The sequence below is a fragment of the Octopus sinensis genome, linkage group LG24, assembly GCF_006345805.1.
Source record: "Octopus sinensis linkage group LG24, ASM634580v1, whole genome shotgun sequence".
Classification (NCBI taxonomy): Eukaryota; Metazoa; Mollusca; class Cephalopoda; order Octopoda; family Octopodidae; genus Octopus; species Octopus sinensis.
In genome coordinates this window covers 30,827,288-30,847,177 of record NC_043020.1, presented here as the reverse complement: position 1 = coordinate 30,847,177, position 19,890 = coordinate 30,827,288, and the positions used below count along the sequence as shown (strand labels likewise).

Genomic DNA, 19,890 nt, shown 5'->3' with positions numbered 1-19,890 from the left:
CCAGAGCAGTAGGCTTAGCACAGTAGTACACGCCCTGTGACAACCACCATTGTATATCACGCTATATATATATATATATATATATAAAGTTCCAGTCAGTCTATTTTCACTTTAGTGGTAATGACTATACTTATTAGTATTACTGGTTATGATATAAAGAATAAATACAGGAAACAAAACGGATAAACACAACATGCATTTTATACCATCAGTCCCCTATGCATATTTCACCATTGTGATTATTTGTGTTTTCTACGGTGGGTGTTCATTGTGCATTTGGATACAGATCCACAGCATTTCTTTAGGGTAACCTTTATATATTTATAGATATTTCTGTTAGGCATAATGATGCTAATAACTTGGCAGTAGAACACAATATCCATATGCGTCAAAATGAAGTGTCAGTCAAGTAAAGGGTAAAAAGACTCCCTTTGGTCGTCAATGACCATGGGATTGCACCTAGAAATTTACCCTCCAAGACACAAGTCCGGTCAAAGTTGTTTATGGCAGACCAGCTGTTGCCCATGCATACCAGTCTCTCCTCTCCAGGCCACTGATGTCATCCAAGAGAAAGGCAAACGCTGGTACAGCTGAGTGAACTGGAGCAACATGAAATAAAGTGTCTTGCTCAAGAACACAGCACACAGCCTGGTCCGGGAATCAAACTCACTACACTCTAATCACTGAGCCATGCACCTTCACAAGTGTGACAAGCTTACAACACCTAGGTTTCTCAAGCGGTCACCCATCTATGTACTCAATAGGCTCGATGTTGCTTAACTTCAGTGATTGGACAAGAACCAGCGCATTCAAAGTGGTATGGGTGTAAGTAAACATTAGTACAAAGTAGTAATAAGCTGTAGTTTGATACTCAAGCATTCAGCTGTGAGGGCATTTGCATCTTCTAGCAGAAACACTGTCACATTGTACTTCTGAAGACCTGAGCAATAAAGAAATCTCTTATTTGAAAAAAAAGGTATGGTTTGATGACAGAAAGCCCACTGTTTATGTGTGTTTGTGTGCACGTATGCGTTTAAGATTTCAGGTCACGCTAGCATGGAAAAATGCACATTAAAAGAATGAAATACACACACACATACTTGTATATTAATGAATGAATGACAAGAGAAAAAGAGTTACCTAATCACCTTCATTAGCTTATAGTTGTTTTTGCTATAAGAAGTGTGCTCAAAGCTGAGTGCTTGTACACCATCCTAGACCTTCCTCAGAGTCATTTCAATAAAATGTATGTTTATTTTGGAAAGCATTTAAATACATACTTTGGAATCATCGTCATCATCATTTAAAGTCTGCTTTCCATGCTGGCATGGGTTGGACAGTTTGACTGGGGACTGGTGAGCCAGATAGCTCCAATCTGATCTGGCAGAGTTTCTACAGCTGGATGCCCTTCCTAATGCCAACCACTCTGAGAGTGTAGTGGGTGCTTTTACGTTCCACTGGCATGAGGGCCAGTCAGGCAGTACTGGCAATGGCCACGCTCAAATAGTGTTTTTATGTGTCACCTGCACAGGAGCCAGTCCAGTGGCACTTGCAACACCCTCACTCGAATGTTGTTTTTCATGTACCACTGGTACAAGTGCCAGTAAGGTGACGCTGGTAATGATCATTTTACGTGCCACCAGCACCGGGGGCTAGTCAGTGGCCCTGGCAATGATCATGCTTGGATGGTGCTCTTAGTGCTCCACTAGCACGGATGTCAGTCATGCGGTGCTGTCATCGAATTTGATTTTGATATATATAAATAATCACATGATATGGTTTGAGGGTGAGAATCCATAGCTAGGAAGAGCATTAGGCTATAGAAAATTTGCCTCGTTAAACTACACCTGACTCTTGCAAGCCTGGGAAAATGGATGTTAAAATAATGAAACAGCACCTATAACTGTGTGACCTGCTAATGAAGTAAGCAGAGTCAGGAGACCAGAGTTGGACCAGGGATTCCAAACTGTGCTGGTAATCTTTACTACTGTGCTGCCAATAATTTCTTCATGTGTCACAAAATTGTCATATCCGATCCAGGAATATTTGACTGTGAAGTCTGAAAATCTTCTGTACAATTAAGCACATGACTGGTGACTTGTGATATAGTTTTAATTGCCAACATTTAATTGTTAATTACTTAATGTATCATGAATTTTTAAATTTAATTCTTTTCAAAAAAGTGTGTCGCAAATGTGAAAAGTTTGGAAAGTTCTGAGTTAGACTGTGTGTTGCCTGTTCTCTCTTCTGCTTTGTGTTTGTAGAATGACCACACAGTAATTGTTCTGTTCACTCTATCTTCTTAACACTTTTGTTTCCATATTCCTGTTGAAATACACTGCTTTTGTTTTGGTAAATTCCAAAAATAATGAAAAATGTAATAAATAACTTTGCCATAATTAAGCTTGTGTTTGGAGCATAAAGTAATTTGAAATTTTGATGGAAGGTCTTAATTTAGATAACTTCAGTAGAAAAAAAGTTTATACCATATCACCAGAGATGGTCTCAAGTGGATTGGTATCAAAAGGGTGAAGTCCTCTCTAGTTGAATAGTAGTTGCAAACCACTTCTTCCCTACAAATGGTTCAAGCATCCACCATATCCAACCACCAAATAACTAGGTACCACTGTTGTCCTATTTGTTTACTTGATTGCTTGTTTGAGTGTCTCATCTGGTGTTCCAAATTAATCATCAGTGATTGATTATGAAACAAATCATCATCATCATCGTTTTGACATTCACTTTTCCATGCTTGTAGAATTTATATCTCGGTGGATTTTCTACTTTTGGATTTCTTTCCTGTTGCCAACCCTCACCTGTCCCCAAGTAAGGTCATTCTCAATGACCAGAGATGTTTTCATGGGAAATTGGAACCAAGGCATACTAATGGCAAGAGGGTGACACTCGCAACTGTCATGTGATCTCAAGGCAAAGCGACAGTAACATACACACACATAAACTGTGAGCTTCTTTGAATTTCCATCTACTGAATCCATTCAAAAGACTTTGGTAGACTTGGAGCTATAGTAGAAGACACTTGCCCATGGCGCCATGCAGTGGGACTGAACCCGAGACCATGCTTGTGTGTATATATAAATGTATTAAACATTAAATGTTATTAATATACATTTCCTTCCTCTTCCGTTGGAAACTGTGATTCTTATAAAGTGTTGTTATTGATTTTGTTGGAGAGACAGAATTGGTAGAGCATCAGGCAAAATGCCTTGTGGCATTTAGTTTATGTCTCTGTAGGTTTGAGTTCAGATCTAGCGTGAGTTTGACTTTTTCTATCTTTCCAAGGGTGGATAAAATAAAGAAAATATCAGTCCATGAATAGGAACTGATGAAATCAACTATGACCACCCTCCACCATCACCATCTCCCCCCCCCCAAAAAAAAAATGAAGAAAAAAGAAACAAATGTGTATCCTTGAATCTGTGTTAGAAATTATCGTTACTGTTGTTGTTGTTACTGCAGGAAATATTCGCAACTTAGCAATGGAGAAGGTAGCAATGACCGTGCTGTTCCCTTGTAAATACTCTACTAATGGCTGTTTAGTTACTTTGTTACACACTGAGAAGTCTGAACATGAAGAAACATGTGAGTGCAGGTAAGAGGTCGCTTATTTTTGGATTTTACATTTTCTATCAAATCTGTCTCATGTACACACAAACAATTGGCCTGCATACGCACACATATACACACACAAACAATCAGCCTGCACACAGTAGGCATGCCTACATCATGCACATATGGATGTAGTCACACATACATTCATGTGTACATTTGAACTTGCGTATTGTTGGAGTGATTGTGTTTGTCTCAATCTGGATCGATATTACTCTTCATACAACCAACAACTTTGTGAACTGAAAGTGGAATTTTATTGAATTAACAAGTTTCCAAATCTCTCATGCTGTATCTCAGATGAGTCACTTATTGTAGTAACTAACTCTGACACCATTCCCAGGTGAGATCAGTCCTTGCAAGTACTTCTACCAAGCAAAGAAGTTCATTGCCTTTGTCGCAGCTGGTGAGAAGGTGCCCATTGCTAGGTCTGCCCCTTATAGCATCCCTGGATCAGCAAAAGACTGTCAGTTACAAGTTAACCCAGAGAAGCAGCTAAAGTTGTTACTTCAATATCACTAAGGCCAGATATGGTGCTGATCTCAGAAGCATCCAAGAAGGTGGTTCTGTTAGGACTCTCTCTGTCCTCTGGGAGATCTGCATCAAGGAGGCTAACAAGAGCAAGAGGAAGAAATATGCTGAGCTAGAGGGATTATGCCGAAGCACTGGGCTGGCAAGCATGCCACTGAGGAGGTGCGATGCAGAGAGTGTGCTGCTGGCCAGTCTCTCTCTCTCTACAGAGCCTTTTACAGTATGCTTGGCATTAAGTGTGGAGGTAGCAGAAGCTGTTTCAAGGTAGCTGCGGATCAAGAGGAGATGCAAGTCCTTGAAGGGGAAGTGCTCACTGGACACAAGCTGAGATTTGATCAACCCCAGTGGAGTCACCTGGATAAGGAGGAGGATGTTTGGTTGTTGAAAGACCCTGAGCACCTTATGACCCTCAAGAGACATCACTGATGATGTGTCCAGATGCATCACAGAATGATGTATGAAGAATGTTTTTTACCATTAATTTCTTATGGCAATGAATTTGGTCACTCATAGTTGATCAGAGCTGTTCAATAACAAATAGAACAAATCCTTTTTAATTTAAAGTTTGAAATACCAGTGTGATAGAGAGCACCATCATTATCATCATCATTGATTAACTTACATGAAACTAACTATATTCATGTGTTTATATGTTGTTGTAACATATTTTGTTATGTACAATAAATAAGATAACCAGGCAACAGTAAAACCAATGTAATGAACTAACAAATCTCTTTACAAACCAATGGTCAATATATCCCTTGTGAACTGACCTTCCGACTCCACTGCGGACTAACACAAATGTCAACTCAACTCTGAATCTTAACTATTTATGGTTTACTCGGACCAGTCTGTCTCTCACAAGGGAGTGTCAAAACTCTCATTACAATACCTCTCCTTTTGAGATTTCAACTAGTATGAGAAAGTGGAATTTCTTTTAGTTTTTTCATTGCAGCACCTCTTTTTTTTTTTTTGTTCTTTACTGTTGAATCTTAATTGTTTGTTGCACACAGCACTTTTTCTTTTCATTGTGCTAAGCACTTTTGTTAGTACTCATTTTTTTTTAATTCAGTATTTCTTCCGTTTAGGTATTATTTCCAGATATTCACCAATCGATCGTGGCCGTTTGCCAGCCTGCTCTGGCCCCTGTGCCGGTGGCACATAAAAAACACCCACTACACTCACAGGGTGGTTGGTGTTAGGAAGGGCATCCAGCTGTAGAAACACTGCCAAATTAGACTGGAGCCTGGTGTAGCCTCCGGGCTTCCCAGACCCCGGTGTGGAAAACAGATGTTAAATGACGATGATGATGATATTCAGTCTGTTTTCATTTGCTGCTGCTAGTTCTATGGGGTTCGTTATCTCTCAGTGCTGGCACTTCGAACATATCATAGAAGACTTCCATTGGTATTACCCTTTGTTCTTCTGAATGTCTCATCTTTAACTGGTTAAGGTGTCTCTTATGTTCTGAACATTGTCCTTTAATCAAATACTTCATGTTACCTCATCTTTTGATTACACAGCCATCCTCCCAACCTTCTTTACCAATTTTTAAATGAACTTTGTCTCCTACTTCGGAATGTTTTGTAATATTTCTTGTATTTCCTTCAAATGTATTTTTTTATCTTTATATGTATTTTTCCTGGCAATAATTTATCAAAGATTGATTTTATTTTATGCGTGAACATTAGCACTGCTAGCGACTTTCCTGAATTAAATTTTTGGATTTGGTGTTATTCTATATACTCTCAAAAATTTTGTTAGTGCTTCATCATTATTGAGCTCTTTCCTAGCTTTTCTTAGAGCTCTTTTGAACCTATCAACAAATCTTTCCTCCTGCCCATTTAACCGTGAGTGGTAGGGCAGGGTAAAGAAGTGCTTTATGGCATTTATTTTGCAGAAATTTCCTAATTCATATCCCATGAATTGTGTTCCATTATCTGAAGCCAACATGTCTAGAACACTGTATCAAGCAAATAACTCATGTAGGAACTTTATTGTTGTCTTTGCTGTGGGTTTATTACATCTGCATACCTCTGCCCACTTTGTATAACTATCCATAACAATTAGACAGTATGTACATAGACCCAGTTTGTCCAAGAGTACTTGCGGAAACATTTAAAAAAATGTTCTTTTTAACTCTTCAGACAAATTATTTTTAGAGCGACAATCATTTATGTTTTTACAATTGAGATTTATGGGGAGGTCCCATAAATCAAATAATTATAACAGATAGGTTGCATTTTTAACGATGAAAACTTTCGCCTTGCATGTTTTCCCTCGAAATGTGACATTAGTCCATATTTCGCCTATGAAATGTAATTTGTTGCCCATCATGCTATGAGCAGATTTTGCTGTTTTTCTCAATGTAGGTTTCCCTATTTTCTTCTATGTGTCCACATTTATTATTGAAATATCACTTCCAGTATCCACTTGAAGCTTTATATATATTCCATTTATTTTTACGTGTACAAATTTTCTAACCCCCCCCTCCTCCCCAAAAATTTTGAGCCTTGTGCCTAAAGTAGAAAATAATTATTTAATAAGTTGTAAGGCGGTGAGCTGGCAGAGTTGTTAGCACGCCAGACAAAATGCTTAGCGGTATTTCATCTGTCCCAACAAGGTCAACTTTACCTTTCATCCTTTCAGGTTCGATAAATTAAGTACCAGTTTCATATTGGGGTCGATCTAATCGACTAGCCTCCTCCTCCTCCAAAATTTCAGGCCTTGTGCCTATAGTAGAAAGGATTATTTAACTAGTTGTATCATGAATAAATTGTTAAATAACCTACGTGAAAGCTTCAAGGCGCTTGTCGCCAGATGGTGTTTCGTAATTTGTCACATACAATAAATAAGAAAAGCAGACAACACTAAAAACAATGTAACAAACTAACAAATCTCTTTAGGAACCAACATTCAATACTCCTTGTGAACTGTCATGAACTTCACTCGACTCTGAACCCCGAACCCACTTGGATTATCCCTATTTATACTTTACTTGGACCAGTCTATCTCTTGCAAGGGGGTGTTGTAACTCTCATCACAACACACTTCAATAAAATTCAGTTGAAATCTTTATTACATAACACATTATATCTGTCTAGGTATTGTATCAGATATTACAGCATGAGATATTGATTTGGGTATAACATCAGTTATCACACATGGTTATTGGCTCAAATATAACATTATATCAATCAAGTTATTCTGTGATATATATTATATCACATATAATCACAGTTATAATTTAGTTATTGCATGAAATATAACATTCGATTTTGCAATGAAATTCTAGTGCAATACAATAATAGGTACAAGTTCCATCTTGGGTTTATTTTTTATTTATTTATTTATTTTTTTGTTCATATGACAACCTTATAACCTTCCGAAACAAATTGCAAGAAGTTACAGTTACTTTACTGACCGCTCACTCTACTTTAATGTTTGATTATTTTGGAAATTAATCAAAACACATACTGCAGTATATTGTGATAATTATAATTGTGAGAACGTTGATTATATATCACCATTAATTACATCTTTCATAGACATCAAGTTTCCATCTGACAAATTTCACTCACAAGGTATTGGTCAGTCTTGTCCAAGAAAAAAGAGATTGGATGCTCACAGATAGAATGTCTTCAAACATGGGTTTACTTGATCAGGATTAACCCTTTTACTGTGGAAATTAGATATATCTTCTCAAAATTTTGCTGCCCTTAACTGCAGAAAGCAGTTTTTATCTGCCAATCTATCTTTTGATGAAGAATGTTGTGTTTGAAACTAATTTTTGTTGTGATATGTCCAGTTTATTGAGCCAACATGACTTGCAGAAAGTACCAGTTCTATTTTTTGGTAGATATTTTGTATCATTTGTGGAATAACGATGATGTTTAATTTTGCTGTTGGAGGGTTAAACGACAGTTGAAACCCATCAATGATTGCAAAATAAGTGGCTGGAAATGGGATGGCAGCATATGGAAAACAAGTGAATCTCAAAGCTTTAATAGCAATAATGAGAGCCATTGTTAGGCAATGGTGTGTTGTAGTAGTTATAATATATCCGAAAGTGATCGATGCCTGGGCCAGCTGACTGGATCCTGTGCTAGTGGCACCTAAAAAGCACCCACTACACTCTCAGAGCAGTTGGCATTAGGAAGGATATCCAGCTGTAGAAACATTGCCAGATCAGATTGGAACCTGGTGCAGCCACTGGCTCTCCAGAACTCGGTCAAACTGGCCAACCCATGCCAACATGAAAAATGGACATCAAATGATGATGATGATGATGATGATGAATTTCTTGCAGCCATCTTTAAGAAATTCATTTTATGATAGAATAATTTATGTATGAAGAACGTTTCCTTTCATTTCACAACAACAAGCTGCATTATCACAGTGGTAGTAGTGAAGAGTTACTTATGCTGGACCTAAAACAATGGTTTGTGCTCTAAAAGTAATAATGAAGATAATACGTGCAGGTGGCACCTAAAAAGCACCCTCGACACTCTCGGAGTGGCTGGCCTTAGGAAAGGCATCCAGCTGTAGAAACTCTGCCAGATCAAGATTAGAGCCTTGTGTAGCCATCTGGTTCGCCAGCCCTCAGTCAAAATCGTCCAACCCATGGACAGCAGACATTAAACAATGATGATGATAATGACCATATCTAATTCCTTTACCAAAGTGAATTTCTCTTTTGTTTGACAGGCCCTACTGTTGTCCCTGCCCTGGTGCATCCTGTAAGTGGCAAGGTTCTCTAGAGCAAGTTATGTCACACTTGGTTCAATCTCACAAAAGCATAACTACACTGCAAGGTAAGATGCTTTTTGTTTCTTCTTAAAAAAGAAAAATATATTTTGTATTTCTAAATAGCTTCAATACTTGTAACATCTTTTTTAAATTTTTAGCTCCTTTTTAAACCATTTACGCCCTTTTTTTCTTAATTACAGTATATCTCAAGAGGTCTGTCTCTTGTCATTGCCTCTGTGAGGCCCAACGTTCGAAGGTCATGCTTCACCACCTCATCCCATGCCTTCCTGGGTCTACCTCTTTCACAGGTTCCTTCCACTGTTAGGGAGTGACACTTCTTCACACAACACTCCCCATTCATACGCAGCATATGATCATACCAGTGCAGTTGTTTCTCTTGCACACCACATCTGATGCTTCTTATGTCCAACCTTTCTCTCAGGATGCTTGCACTCTGTCGTGTGTGCACACTGACATTACACATCCAACAGATTATACTAGCTTCATTTCTTTCAAGCCTATGCATGTCCTCAGCAGTCATGGCCATGTTTCACTGCTGTGTAGCATGGCAGTATATACACATGCATCATACAGACTACCTTCCACTCTGAACGAGAGGCCCTTTGTCACCAGCAGAGGTAGGAGCTTTCTGAATTTTGTCCAGGCTATTCTTAGTCTAGTGGCAACTATCTCCGAGCATCTGCCCCCTGCTAACTTGGTCACCTAGGTAGTAGAAGCTATCAACTATTTCTAGTTTCTTCCCCTGGCATGTGATGGAATCTGTTCTCTGAGCATCTTCTGTGTTTATCTTTTAATGTTGCTGCACCTCTTATGCATCCATAGCTTACACTGGGTACATCTTATGGAGTTTCTACCTACACCTTTTCTACAGATCGAGCAGGGCTATCTACTTGAAGGGGTTTGATTTGTTCATCTTCCTAAACACTAGGACTTTGGTTTTTGCATCATTGACTCTAAGGCCCTTCGATTCTAAACCTTGCTTTCACGCCTAAAATTTCTTTAGTTCTGGTTGTGATTCAAATATGAGAGCAAGGTCATCAGCATAGAGGAGCTCCCGGGGGCATCCTGTCTTGAATTCCTCTGTTATTGCCTGGAGGACTATGATGAATAAGAGGGGGCTGAGGACTGATCCTTGGTGAACCCCTACTTCTTCACTATACTCTTTGCTGACCCTTACCTTACTGACAGCATCCCTGTACAGCTGTTATTAACCACTCGTCTATCCCTAGTTTCCACATCGCCCACCAGATAAGGGATTGGGGGACCCTTTCAAAGGCTTTCTCCAAGTCCACAAAAGCCAAGTATAGGGGTTTATCTTTGGCTAGGTATTTCTCCTGCAGTTGCCTTACCAGAAATATAGCATCAGTTGTGCTTCTACCTGGCACAAAACCAAACTGTATCTCATCTAAGCAGACTCTCTCCCTAATTAGTTGGGCTATGACCCTCTCCATGACCTTCGTCACCTGATCCATCAGTTTAATACCCCTGTAGTTATTTCTATCTTGAGCATCACCTTTACCTTTGTAGCAGTTGGCTATGGTGCTGCTACACCAGTCATTGGGTATGACTCCATCATGAACTACCTGGTTTACAATACAGGTGACTAGGCCATAGCCCACTCCACCAGATATTTTAAGCATTTCAGCAGTGATTCCTGATGGGCGGGGGCTTTTCCTGACTTCATACCCTTAATTGCTTTATCTACCAGGGAGTTGTCTATTCAAATAGCTGGTCCCTCTACTGGGTCAACATTTGGCAGGCTCTCCTCCTCCCATTCATTCTCCATGTTCAGCAGTCTTTCATAATGGCATCTCCAAGCCTCTTTCTTTGCAGAATCATTAAAAGCAAGTGCACCATCATCCATGCAGACAGATTTCTCTCCTGTAACATTGTACATACTGTCTTGCAATCCAAAATGCTTCACTTCTTTGGTTCTCACATTGCTGAACATTGGCAAACTTCTTCTCTGCTTCTCTCTTGGCTATATATACCTGTTCCCAGCCTCCCTTCTGGCTATTTGGTACAGTTCCATGCTACCCCCACTCTTCCAGGCCTGTCTCTTTGCACTAATGGCCTTGCCTACCATATTATTCCATCACTATATTACTCTTGGGCTGGAAGGGACTTTGCACCAGCTGCAGATTTGATCTGTGGCGCTCAGGAGGCTGTCACATAGGTATTTCCAGTCACAAGTTTATAGTTCCTCCACCCTCTAATTACATTTCTTAGTGAGGATATCCCTAAATCTCTGACCGTATGAAGGGTTCTTTACCTTCCAAATACTTTTCTGGATTGGTCTACTTCTTGGCATCCTGCTGGCCTCAAATCTAAAGTCACTAACAACTGATCTATGTTAGGGGATACATTCTTCACCAGGGAGGGTCTTTGTGTTTAAGAGCAACCAGGCATCCCACTGTCTGGTGAGGATGAAATCAGTCTGGCTAGCAGAGTTGCCTGATTGATGGGTTATTATGTGGTTGGCTGTCTAGCTTCCTGAAGTTAGTGTTACAGATTAATAGGTTGCTTGCATCACATAACACTTGTAACCTAGTTCCCTCTTCATTTCGGGAACCAATTCCAGGGACCCCATGAACACCATGGAAGATACCAGATTGCCATCCAACATGCCCATTAAAATCTCCAGCCACAAAGATGAGGTTATTGCCACACATCTTTGAGGTAGCCTATAGAAGGATATCATAAAAGGGACCCTTCTGATCAGTTTTTAAACCCGCTTGTGGGGCGTAGGCAGAGATAATTGTAGCTATAGTATTCTGCAAGACTAGCCTGAGCTTAAACACTATATTGCATACCCTGACTACCCCTATGACCATATCCAACCATTTCTCTGCAAGGAGTATACCTACACCCCCTACTCCATCACTGTCCCAGAAGATTTTATACCTATGTGTCTTGCCTGTGAGGACCCTGGCTGAAGCTCCTCTCCACCTTATCTCTTGTACACAGCATACATCAACACGTCTCCATTCAAGTATCTCTACAATCTCACTAGAATTACCTTTTATTGTGCCTACATTGACAGTGCTAACTCTAAAAACTGGGAAAAGAATGTGGGAGGAGACAGGAGGATGAGAGATGTTATTCAGTTTCCTGAAAAGAAGGTTTCCGTGTTTGTTTGTTTGATAGACATGCTATACCTGTTCTCACTTTTCACCTGTCATCATTCAATCATTCAAGCATGTTAAGATTGTTGCCCCCACTGGGGGTAAGAGTAAGTGTTAGCAGCATAAGTATAAGCATTATGAACCTTGCAAATATAAGCATTCCTGGTGCTGCAGATAGAAATGGAAATAAATAAGTAAAAGTGAATATGAATATCAGTATGCCAATGTTAGATTAAGTGGGTGGGCTGCTAAACTACTTGCGTTTGTCCTTGGGGGAGAGAGAGAGAGAGCGAGGTGAAATTGCAGGTATGATAGAGGATACCACCAATGGGGAGGGTGATTCTGCTGAATGAAGAAAGATATCCAGTATTGGTGGTGGGGGCGGGAATGGCCAGCACACCGCAAACAAGCAAGGGTTATTTAAGGGATAGTACAAAAAAATATGTAGCCAACTTGGAAACACAGGAGGAAAGGAGAACTAAGGGTATTTTAGAGAGATTTCATTTGGAAATTACATGAAGAATTAAGGAGAAAACTAAGGTTGAGAGAGAGAGAGAGATTAGGAAGTTTGGAAGTGTGCTGTGCGCGAGAAGACCTGGCAGGACAAGTGAGACCATAACCCGTGGCCTTCTACATGAGATGGAGCCAGCCTACGTATGCATACCTTCCCTTCTTGGGACACAAAACTCTACTTGTGAAGACCTGTTGAAGCAAGTGAGGATCAGAATCGAAATCGATCAATGGAAATTGCAGATGTGTTACCAGTGCCGGTGGCATGTAAGAGAACCATCCGTTCGTGACCGTTGCCAGCGCCGCTCCGACTGGCCTCGTGCTAGTGGCACGTAAAAAGCACCATCCGTTCGTGTCCGTTGCCAGCCTCGCCTGGCCCCCGTGCCGGTGGCACATAAGAATCACCATCCGTTCGTGGCCGTTTGCCGGCTCTGTCTGGAACCTGTGCGGGTGGCACGTAAAAAGCACCCACTACACTCATGGAGTGGTTGGCGTTAGGAAGGGCATCCAACCGTAGAAACACTGCCAGATCTGACTAGGCCTGATGAAGCCGTCCGGCTTCACAGACCCCAGTTGAACCGTCCAACCCATGCTAGCATGGAAAACGGACGCTAAATGATGATGATGATATTGAAGAGTCAATTTAAATAATTAACTTACGAAAGTGGATATTAGTAAATAATGCATATTAATATTGAATGAATGAATAAAAAGATCAAAAAATGAGAGAATAGCTTAGCTTAGCATAACTGGGTGCCAATAGATACCAACACCGGAATGAGTTGCATGAAAATCTGAGAGGGGTAGAAATGTAAATATTTTTTGCTATAATTGATAGACACTCTTTAACTAGTTTTGGCTTCATTGAGTTATTTCACAGTTAAGTTTACTGTTTGTTTTGGGATGATAAACTGCTATACCAGTCACATACAGGAGTAGGTAGTAACCCTCTCACTAGTAATAAGTGTCATAAACATCCTCATTTTGCTAAACTCAGGCTGCTCATATATTGACTTAGCAATGGATATCATTGTTAAAGGGATTGGTAATTATGAAGTAAAATTACTTCTAAAATTTTTTTTTGCTTGTTTTTGTTCAGGTGAAGACATTGTGTTTTTGGCCACTGATATTAATCTACCTGGAGCTGTCGACTGGGTTATGATGCAGTCATGTTTTGGCCACAATTTCATGCTGGTGCTAGAGAAACAGGAGAAGATAGATGGCTTGCAGATGTTCTATGCCATTGTACAGTTGATTGGTACAAGGAAGCAAGCAGAAAACTTTGCTTACAGGTAACAAAACCTTTTTTCCCCCCAATATTTGACTGGTTTCTCTCAAGACTTTTGGTTTTTGAGTCCGTTAAAGTTTAAATTGTGGTTCTTAAGTGAGGTCCCCCTGGGCATACAGCTCTCACATGTGATTGTTCTTCCATTATTATACATGCATACACACACACACACACACAGACCTCATCCAAGGAGAGGACACCCAACTGATTGGTTTAAAATTGCCCACAACACACTCCAATTTGAAGGGTTTGGGATAGAGAAAGGTATGGAGTAATGCAGGGACATCTCATTTGCATATGAGTGGGCTTTGTTGGTGGTGACAGTGAGAAGGGCTGTTGATGCACGTGAAGTAGGGAAACAAACTCTTTAGCATTCAGATTACTCAATCAAATGTAAAACTTATTTATTCACATTGTTTTGAATTTATCCTGCATCATCTTGTAGCCTTGAAATTTCAATTATGTGGCTGTATACTTTTTAGACTAACATTGTAGGGTAGATGTAAGACATTGGATCCAACCAGTTTGAGCAGTTTGAAAAAGGGAGACTATTTTGGCCAGATGTAGCTGGTTTAAATGCTAAAGGGTAAAAGCCTGGGAATACACTAGAGTTGATAGTGTGGATTTGAGAGATCTTCTTGTCCCACTGCAACAGTGTGCTCCTTTCAGCACACCATTGCAGCCACCAAGTGATGGATGATTTCCCCTCACTAATACTATTGTGCAACTTTCATTCATCCACACTCCTGGTCCCTCTGCCTCACTTTGTACCTTGAAGATCCACCCTAACACCTCATCACCACTATTTCCAGCTTCACCTGATTGCTTCTTCCCTCTCTTCTAAAATGTGAGTAGTCCTGTAGCTCCTCTACAGCAAGAAGCCTGCTCTGCTGTGGCCCCTTCTTTCATGTCTATATTCTTCATCTCCTAGCTTAAAACTACTCATTCTGGGTTTGTAGTCTTACAAACTACATGGTAACCTCACAAGTACTGGTGCCATGAAAAAAGCATTCAGTACACTTAAGTGGTTGGCATTTGGAAGAGCATCCAGCCATAGAAACCATGCCAAAAAGAGACATTGGAGCACAATGCAGTTCCTGAGCCCTTTGAATTCTTTACAAAATGCCCATCCCATACCACTATGAAAAATGGACATTGATGATAATGATGATCACAATAAATGGCTCTCTGTTGTTTGATCAACTAAATTACCTGCTCATTGAATGAACGTGCAATTCAACGAGCAATTAACATTAAGTTGTTGAGCATTTCACTGCTACATGTACCTTAACCCTTTTGTTGTCGTTATTTCAGTGAAATATATTGCCTTTGGTCTAATTAATTTCAAAAAATTAATAAAGAATTTAGTAAAATAATTCATTATGAAGCTAGTGTTTAGGAAATTTTGGTGGTAGATATTAATTTAGATTACTTTAAAGGTGGAAGTTTGTATCATAGAACCCAGAGACAGTGTCAGGCAGCTGAGGCAGATTGGTATCAAAAGGATTTTAATCTAATTCTGTGGCAGAATCAACACATCACAGTGTCTGGCCAGGCTGTAGCTTTTGGAATTATTGTTACAATCCACTCGACACGTTTCTACACAGTTTACATCTCCCCAATTTCACTCTCAAGATGGGATCAACCTGAAGAGACCAAAAATGATGTTTGCCCATGACGTGTAGCTGGATCAAACTTGGAACTTTGTGATTGCGAAATAAACTTCTTAACCCAGTCAACCACACACACAAACATTCAGTTTTGGGTTTTTACATATGTTTTTCCATTCTGACTTGTATTAGACTTACATATTATTGATGCATTCTTTTACAAGCCGATACCTTTCCTGTTTACAAATGGACAAATTGTTGGTAGCAGAAATGGCAACAATGATGCTGTTTGTAACTGATGACATTCATTGAGTGCAAATGTAAACAAACCCCCATGCACAATGGGCTTCTGCACAGTTTCTTTCTACCAGATTGCAATCAGAAAGCATTGCTCAGCCCGAAGATAAAAGAGAACACATCCAAGTGGTTGTGCTTCTCAGTGGAATCAAGCCACAAGCATCCACTTAAACACACACATACTGAGATTCTCAAAAGTTACCTTCTAAGAAATTCTAGTTGCAGGGCATCGATGAATCCAAAAATTATGCAGGACACTTGTCCAAGTGGCTGTACTTCTCACTGGAGTTGAACCTGGAACTACATAGTGACAATCTTTTTAACCCTCATCCTTTGTTGTATGTTATTTTAAATTCTTCAAGACTGTTTTGTTGTTATTGTCTAATGCTGAAACTTTGATTCCATTACCAGATTAGAACTAAGTGGTCATCGGAGACGACTTACTTGGGAGGCCACACCACGCAGCATCCATGACGGTGTTCAATCTGCCATTCTAAGTAGTGACTGCTTGGTATTCGACACCAACATAGCCCAGTTATTTGCCGACCATGGAAACTTGGGGATCAACGTTACCATTTCTACATGCTAAAACATTTTTATTTTTGGCGGTTCCATGATCTCAGGCCAGGCGGTGCCATCTCCTCCTGTCTCCATGGCACCAGTAGACTCCTAAATTTAGCTTGTCTCTCTCTCTCTCTCTTTCTTTCTCTCTCTCTCTCTCTGGCTGGCTTTTAACAACTTAACACTTCTGTTTTTTTTTTGCTCAGTTATTTTCATTTCATTTTTTTTTTCATCATGCTGCATTGGTGCATGCATGTGTGCAGTAGTGTGCAATGGCTGGCTGGCTGCTGTTGCTTGCTGCTGTTAAGACACAACAAAACATGTAAAAAAAAAAAAATTTTTTTTTTTTTTATTAAATTTATTCCAGCTTAACTCTGCTGATAAACTGACAAAACAAAACAAAAAGAACTGAAATTAAAAGGAAAAAAAAACTGATATTATTAATATTAATAGTTATTGATAATTAATAATGATAAATGTCTTGAAAAAAATGGCAGTTTTAAGTTGCATGTTGACATTTTATCTTTTTTTTTGTTTTCCTTTTTACCAAAAATTATTTTTGTTGAGAGAATAATACAACAACAAGCAGAAAATAACAAAGCAAACACACAAAAAATAAAAATTCTCACAGAAGAGAAAAGTTACAGAAATTGGAGGATTTTATGATGAAAAGAAAAAAAAGACTTAAGGACAATAACCTCAATTCTAAATTGTCAATCCAATTCAACATTGGAACTGGGTGTTTACTATAAGATTTTGTCACTTGGAATATGTGTGTTGGAGAGATACTCAATGTCAAATCTCGGAGAAACTTGGCACTCAATTTGAAACTGGCCTTTTGAAACAAAAATAACAAAAAAAAATAATAAAAAATAAAATATACGACTAGACACTTGAACTGTGTGGTGGTGAAGCATTGTCGAAAGAAGCGTGTGTAAGTTCTGTGGGATGAGGCAAGTCAAGTCTGTGGCTTGGTTTTGAATCCTGGTTCAGAAGTGTTTCACTTCACTTCCTTTGGTTTCACATCACCTAGCATCACCTAATTAATGCCCCTGAGAAAGGGATTAATCGTCAAAAACAATTTCGTTTCCCCTGCCACTTCTCTTCCCTGCTCTGTCCTGTTACAGCCCCTACTTTCTCCGTACAAAACTGTAATAAATATCTGAGGCGTTGTGTGCATATGTAGCCCTTCCTCCCCTCCTTCCCACCTATTCCCCCATGCACGTCAGTAATGACGAATAATAATAATTAAAACTACTGTCTTCTTTAAAGTTGACTGTTGAAACAAGGAGTAAGTAAGAGACCTTAAAATATATTTCTGTCATTAAAAACAAAAAAAGCAAAAAAATAGGCAGGAGTAAAAAAAAAAAATATAAAAGATAAAACATTAATGAAATAAAAATATGGAGAGAAAAAGTGGGCAAAATTTGGAAAAACTGCAAAAGATAAAAAATGAGTAAAAAAAAAATAACTAAAAAACTGGCCAATTAATTTAAATATCTTCATTTGTATATTTTTTTTTTAAATATTTTTTCTTAATGCAATCATCTTCGTTTCAGTCAATTTACTTTTTACTTTTCCATTTTCTGATTTTTGTTGTTTTTTTTTTTTGATCCTTCTGATTTTAAACATTTTGTATTTTGTCTCTTTCCTTCTAAACCCTAATTTTATTTAACCTTTTCTCATCATCATATTATCATCAATAATATCATTAACATCATAATCATCATTACCACAGCCATTATCAACTGGTGTAAAAAAAAAAAATACAAAAAAATGAAAAATAACAAACACCCACTTAGTCATCCCCTCCAGAAATTGTTTTTTCCCCACCTTTTCCTTTCATCTTGTCTTCTGCCATTTTCTGGTTCTATGTTTTTGTTTTTTCTTGTTTCTTTCAAACAGTTTAGCAGTTTAAAATTTTCTAAAACATTTCTTTTAAATGTGTGTGTGTGTGTTTTCATTTCATTTTCCTCTCTCCCTTTCACTTATCATCCAGTTACATTTTATTTATTCCCATCCCATTTCCATTCTGCTCTTCCTTTGCTGTCACCGCTGCCACCATCACCACTGACACTACCACCATCATCATCATAGAAACTTTACCTAGACTATCATTCATTCTAGCTTTGCAAATGTAACCACTCTAGGCTTTTACCCTCTCTGGTATTCATTAGCTCTTGAAGGTTTGTTTTGTGATATGTATATATATATATATATATATATATATATATATATATATATATATATATGATACATGTGTGTGTGTATATACATATATGTATATATATATGAAATACTTATTATATATATATCATATTTGATATATGTTTGTGTGCATATATATATATATATATATATATATATATATATATATATACCGGAGTAAACACATAAATGTGAAACAAGGAAAAGAAGAGTACTCAAATACCAGGGGTAGAGGTAATATGCTTTATTTAAAAGCAGCAGAAATTCAACAAAACCTGTTACTTGGAGTAACTGCTGCTTTTAAATAAAGTATATATATATATATAAATATCAATTGTGTATATGGTATATGTATGTTCACACACATGCATCATGACATATGTATGTATGATATGTGTGTGTGTGCATACATACACACACACACATATATCGGCAGGGAGTGTCTTCCTGTTTCCAAAGATTATTATCTCATGTATCATCACCAGAGCAGGTATTGGATACTTAAAACAAACTGCATGGGCTTCATAGACAGGTTTAAAACATAAGTTTTTTATCAGTTAAAATTTATTGTTTACAGGGTTTGATTTCTTAAAATGACACACAAGAAAAATCTTGAAGTATTAAAGGCAGTCGACAACCTATAAGTTTTTTTGTTGTTAGGTGTAGATTTATTCTTCAAAAATTATCCGTTTTTGTCGAATGTATTTTCAAAAGGCAATTATAATAATTGGATCTTTACCTTTTGACCTACAGATTTAAAAAATAATTTTATGTAACTAAACACTTTCAAACTTCGGACACTGGTAGAATGTGTCATATAAAACATCTTTTACTCTTAGCATTTTTGAGAAAAACTTTTATACGAAGTTATTTCAAGTTAAAGTTCTCGTATTTCGGTAATTTCAACCAATCAATGACGTGTATTCAGCTGAATAAAATTACTGCTGTTGTTTGTCAACAACAACTATTGGCGATGTATAATTCGTTTGTCACTGTTGACAACCTTAAAGCTAAAACCAGTACAAACGCACCATTGATGTCATAAAAGTGACAAACAAATTATACACTGCCAATAGTTGTTGTTGACAAACAACGGCAGTAATTTTATTCAGCTGAATACACGTCATTGATTGGTTGAAATTACTGAAATAGGACAACTTTAATGTGAAATAACTTCGTAAATATAAGTTTTTCTCAAAAAATGCTAAGAGTAAAAGATGTTTTATATGACACATTCTACCAGTGTCTGAAGTTTGAAAGTGTTTAGTTACAAAAAATTATTTTTTAAATCGTAGGTCAAAAGGTAAAGATCCTAATTATTTAATAAAAAGGATTTTTCTGATAGGAATTTTATTTTGAATAT

The 19,890-nt window shown here is 38.2% G+C and overlaps 1 protein-coding gene across 2 annotated transcripts in view; it reads left to right on the top strand.

The window, feature by feature from the left end:
* The window catches only part of LOC115223863 (E3 ubiquitin-protein ligase SIAH1A), a 153,014-nt gene extending 135,357 nt beyond the window's left edge, over nt 1-17,657 (top strand). The window contains exons 6-9 of one of the 2 annotated variants that reach the window (XM_029794561.2): nt 3,478-3,610; nt 8,866-8,972; nt 13,663-13,855; nt 16,170-17,657. In XM_029794561.2, coding sequence (XP_029650421.1) covers nt 3,478-3,610; nt 8,866-8,972; nt 13,663-13,855; nt 16,170-16,347 — 611 coding nt within the window. In that variant the 3' untranslated portion in view covers nt 16,348-17,657. The remainder of the gene's footprint in view (nt 1-3,477; nt 3,611-8,865; nt 8,973-13,662; nt 13,856-16,169) is intronic. The other variant, XM_036512955.1, reaches the window with a different exon arrangement.
* Nucleotides 17,658-19,890: the final 2,233 nt, after the last annotated feature.